At 34.3% G+C, this 5,411-nt stretch overlaps 1 protein-coding gene across 1 annotated transcript; it reads left to right on the top strand.

The window, feature by feature from the left end:
- Window positions 1–2,922: 2,922 nt before the first annotated feature.
- On the top strand, window positions 2,923–4,919 carry LOC132181317 (trans-resveratrol di-O-methyltransferase-like). The gene is made up of 2 exons (XM_059594482.1): window positions 2,923–3,935; window positions 4,440–4,919. The coding sequence occupies exons 1-2, from the start codon at window positions 3,165–3,167 to the stop codon at window positions 4,743–4,745; spliced, it is 1,077 nt and encodes a 358-aa protein (XP_059450465.1). The 5' UTR covers window positions 2,923–3,164; the 3' UTR covers window positions 4,746–4,919.
- The last annotated feature ends 492 nt before the right edge of the window (window positions 4,920–5,411 follow it).

Raw genomic sequence — 5,411 nt, 5'->3', positions numbered from 1 at the left:
TCCTACAGCATTATTTCCAACAAGTTTGTCCCATTCCCCTAAAAAAACCTTTTTTTGGGGATTTCTGATAAAGCAAAGAATTAAATAAAGAAAAACAAGAAATTGGTCTAGGAATGACAAAGAGCTGCTCAAAAGCATAAGTTGCTCTAATTATATAATTCTTCTATATTTTGAGGGCCCGTTTGGGAGTGCGATTTTAAAAATTGTGTTTTTAAAAATTGCGTTTTTCAAATCGCACAGGCGTTTGGTAAAACATGCTAAAAAGTAATTTTTTTATCAATTGAGTGTTTGGATAATATTAGCATATAATTACAGTTTCATGACCAAATTACTAATAAGGATATTTCTTTATAACAGTAAAATAACTAACATTGTCTATATATAAACCATCAAAGCTTTATTTTAGTCTTTACTTTCGTCATTTTTTAGCTTGTAAGTTGCAACATGTTTCTTTAATATATAAATAATGTTTGAATTTATCCTTCACTATATTTCATATATGGACATGTGGAGTTGATATCAACATTGAAACGAAACAGCACTAAAAAAAAATTAAAAAGTCATTATTTTAAATTGTTATTGTGCAATGCACAGTAACGGATCACTGTGCAGTGCACAGTGATCCAGAAAAATACTCTACTCTCTGTGCACTGCACAATAAAAAAATTAAAATTAAAAAAAATCACAAATTATCACTGTTTATTACCCATTAAAATATATATATATATATATATATATATATATATATATCACAAACTGTTACAGTGCAATACCCATTAAAAAATAAAAATAAAAATCTATCACAAATTGTTGCTATACAGTACTTTAAAAAAATAAAAAATAAAAAATAAAAAGCCATAAAAAATAGTCATTGTGCACATCACTATGCAATGCACAGTGACCTGAGAAAAATCATCATCTTGGTCATTGTACAGTATTTTTTTTTTTTTTTTTAAAGAAAAAGCCTCACTCGGTTACTGTACACGCACTATCACATTACAGTGGAAAGTTCTACAAAAGCAAAGGAGTTATATGGAGAGAAAAAAAAATATTAAAGTGGGATTATTACCTGGTAGAGGGGCGGAGAGATGGACAACAGCAATGCACACCGTTACAAGGCGGAGAAATGATGGAGAAAGAGAGGATGAAGGAAAAAAAATAAAATAAAAAAATAAAAAATAAGAGAAAATAAGGGTTTAAATATATTTTAGGTGGGTATTCTTGGTATTTTTTAAATTCTCGCTCAGAAAAATGTAACTATTGAACCAAATATTTTTTTAATAGAAATCGTGATTTTGTTTTAAATTCGCACTTTTTCAAATAAACACCCTCTAATCAGCTTATGAAAATCGCAGATTTTTTTGCGATTTTAAAATTTGCATTTTTAAAATCTCAATCCCAAACACCCTAAAATTACAATTTGGTTTAAAATCGCAGATTATTTTTTTAAAAATACACTCCCAAACGTACCCTGAGTATAATACAAAGGGCTACAACGGTACAATTGTTTCCATGTGGTAATATAAGATAATATTGGAAAGTCAACATTACAAAGGGAAAGCAATCCTTGTTTTTGGTCCACGTCCATACTAGCATTCAAGTCTCCAAAGGTAACTTGAGCAAACATAGAACTAACTTGTGTAGGTCTTCTAGGTATGGGATGTTTACAAAGACTAGGTCCATCAATGGTAACATGCATCAATTGTGTCTTCAACGGCTGGGAATATATTGTAAAAGGAAGGGCCATCTTCTCTTGTCTAAGGTCCACACGTACATGCATCATCAACGGCTAGCTAGTGTCTTGTAAATGGAAAGACAATCTTCCATATATATATATATATATATATATATATCTTGGGCAGAAAAGGTTAGGCGTTCTTGAGAATGCTATCTCCAAACATATGTATGTAATACTCTTTCCAAGAAGATGATTGCGTAATACTCTTTTTTCAGAATTTTTTTTTTTTTTCCTCAAAATTTCCGTAAGAAGTTAAAAAAAGCTAAGATTTTGTTTCACTTTGATATGAGGAAGAAGAAGTGTCAAGTTGTTTTTGTCTTGGGAAGGAAACGAGTTGTACGTTATTTTTTGTTTTGAGAAGAAAACGAAATAAATAAATCACTTCTAAAAAAAAAATAAGATTATTTATGCGTTGCTTTTTTATTTTGAGAATATAATGAGTTATTTTGTTTATTTAATAAGACCATAACATGTGGCATTTGTTTTAACCCTTAGATAGTTAGATATAATGGACAGCCAGATTTAGGAATTTGAGAAACTCCAATTCTCTAAGAATTCAAGGGGATTCAAATCCTATCTCCTAAACCAATCTCTTCTCCAAAATTTTGGTAAGCTCAATATCCAATAAATTATTTAATTCTTTTGCTTTATCAGGCCACCGAAAATTCTTGGTTCCAGCAGCATATCGGTAGTTAGGCCCTCCACTAGAGAACTACAAAAAAAGAAAAAATAAATAAGCAAAAACGAACATGCAGAAAATAATGTTTCTTTTGGCAACAGTTAAATCTCACGCATTAGCTGAAAAACGTGCAGTTATTATCTGTATCCACAACTCTCTCCATCTTTCTCTATTTCCCAACAAGCTCCACTAGCACCATGATAGTAGCTCAACATTGCCACGTCGAACCAAGAGGGCTCATCAGCCCAACCCAAAATACTTGGCCCTTGAGAATGATACAGCTAAGCAAGGAGCAAGGGGTTACGTGGATAAGCAAGAGGAGATAGCAGCCCAAGGTGTCAACATACAGGAAGTCGGTGTGCAGTAGCTAGAGTCCTAATTCTACTTTACTTTGTAGTAGTAATCCTAAGTCTAGACGTAATAGTTTTACTTCTACAATTAGGACTAGTTTTACGTTTACAAGTAAGTCTTACAGTAGTCGGTTATTAAGTAGTATAAATAAGAGGTCTTTGTAAAGAACAAGGCATTGAGAATTATTAAGCTAAAGCTTATTTGTGGTTTATCTCCGGCCCCAATTAGAGTATTTGTGGTCTCTCCTACCCAAAAGGAGCTATTATATCTAGCATATTTTTGTTCTCTGTTGTTGGGTTCCATCACACCACTACTATATATAGAAATCAATTTCCCACTTTACAGATCAAGAAGACAGCAAGCAAGCAGCAGCTTTGTAATATCCTATCCGATAAGATGGGCTTGAGCAATGAAGTTAGTGCTAGTAAACTACTCGAAGCTCAAGCTCAGATATGGAATTATGCTTGCAATTACATAAACTCAATGTCACTTAAATGTGCTATTCAGCTAGGCATCCCAGATACCATCCACAACCATGGCCAACCCATGACTCTTTCAAATCTTGTCACTGCACTCCATATCCACCCTTCCAAATCTCACTCCATCTACCGCCTTATGCGCATCCTAGTTCACTCTGGCCTTTTTTCCCAGCAAAAAGTCGGTGAAAATGATGAGCAAGAAGGGTATTCACTCACACTTGCTTCCCGCCTTCTCCTGAAAGATGAACCCTTGAGGGCTGCACCACTTTCCCTTCTTGTACTTGAACCCAGTTTGATTACCCCATGGAGTTGCATCACTAGTTGGTTCCAAAACAATGATCCGACACCGTTTGAGACGGAACATGGGAGGTCAATTTGGGATTTTGTAGCTCATGAACCAACCTTCAACAACATATTCTTTGAGGCCATGCATACTGATTCCAAGCTGATTGGGAGGGTTTTGATCGAGGAGTGTAAATGGGTTTTCGAAGGATTGAAATCCTTGGTTGATGTAGGCGGTGGCTCAGGAACTATGGCTATTGCCATTGCTGACGCTTTCCCCAACATCAAGTGCACTGTTTTTGATCTTCCACATGTTGTTGCTAGCTTCCAGGGGACCAACAACTTGGACTTCATTGAAGGGGACATGTTTGAGGCAATTCCTCCTGCAAATGCAATTTTGCTCAAGGTAAATATATTCTATATATCATCATGAATATTAGTTTTCGCTTTAGTTTTGTTGGAGTTAATTTTATAATTTTTACCGAAGGGAAAAACATTTTTACGAGAATTAAACAAGGTTTTCTTTTCAACTAAAAATATTTTTAGTTTAACAACTATTGAAAATCGTCCTAAATACTAAAAAAAAAAAAAAAATGGAAAACTTCACAAATGACCTTTGAACTATTCCGTATTTTGAAAAGACCCCCTAAATTTTAAAATCTCTCAATTTCACTCATTGAACTTTCAATTTGATGTAATTTACCCTTTCCGTCAATTTTTACAGTTAAACTCCTTAAAAAGACAAAATTACCCTTCGATTTTAAAAAAAAAAACAAATGAAGAAAAAATGAAGAAAAAAAAAATGTTACAAGGTGGTCCAACCGTGGGTTACCCTTGTGATTTATATATATATATATTCCAACGTTATTATATACGAGTGTTGTAACTGTGGCTTGAATTTCACAATCAGTGGATTCTGCATGACTGGAAGGATGACGAAAGTGTGAAGATACTGAAGCTGTGTAGAGAAGCAATTTGCAAAGATGAGGAAGCTGCAGGGAAGGTGATAATCATAGACATGGTCCTGGAAAACCAGGAAACAGACAAGGAGACAGCTGAAACACAGCTCTGCTTTGATTTGCTGATGATGGTCAATGTTAATGGCAGAGAGCGTAATGAGAAAGAATGGAATAAGCTCTTCTTGGCTGCTGGCTTCACTCATTATAAGATAACTCCTATAATGGGCCTCAGGTCTCTCATTGAGGTTTACCCTTGACAAGTACACCAGGGATTAATCCTCTTCTGGTATTGCCTGTAAAATAATCACAATAAGCGGGGATTTCTCCCTTATCATGCTTTTGCTTTTTTGGCTTGAAATTTTTGTGATGTTCTGTTGTGTTCAATATAATAATTATTGTCAGTATATGTCGATGTTATATTCTGTGTGCTATATTTTTGTACCTCATTTTTGACAATATATAACGAAGTTTCGTTTGTGGTCACACGACAAGATTTAACGTACAGTTCCATATATATATGCCACTTGAGAAAAGCCTTTTAAAAGAATGATTAATATGCATGGTTGAGGCCCACGTATACAGTCTTCCTTCCATTTTTGTGCAAGTGATTTTCTTTAGATAGGCCTAGATCGATATCGCACGTTCCCCTTTGATTTGATTGAGGATGGAATATAGCAATTAGCAGTCTAAATTGTTAAGCTTTATTGTGAGAAGCTAATTATCCGGACAGGTAATGGGCCCAAAATTTATTTGGGCAACTCGATCTCGATCACATGGAGTACTCTCTCACAAATTACTATGCGAATTGCTAGTTATTGTTGTGGATCTCAATCCTTTGATTATGTGTGCTATACTTGGTTGATTAATTATCATCATAAGAAGTATATATGTTCTTGCATGAATGATAAAATCGGATTGGCATA

The sequence above is a fragment of the Corylus avellana genome, chromosome ca5, assembly GCF_901000735.1.
Source record: "Corylus avellana chromosome ca5, CavTom2PMs-1.0".
Classification (NCBI taxonomy): Eukaryota; Viridiplantae; Streptophyta; class Magnoliopsida; order Fagales; family Betulaceae; genus Corylus; species Corylus avellana.
The sequence above is the reverse complement of the archived record's forward strand: the minus strand, read 5'-3'. Positions and strand labels throughout refer to the sequence as shown.

Coding starts and splice junctions, on each gene's coding strand:
- LOC132181317 (XM_059594482.1), top strand. CDS start 3,165: ATGGGCTTGAGCAATGAAGTTAGTGCTAGTAAACTACTCGAAGCTCAA. Junction 3,936..4,439: donor CAAATGCAATTTTGCTCAAG/GTAAATATATTC, acceptor TTTCACAATCAG/TGGATTCTGCATGACTGGAA.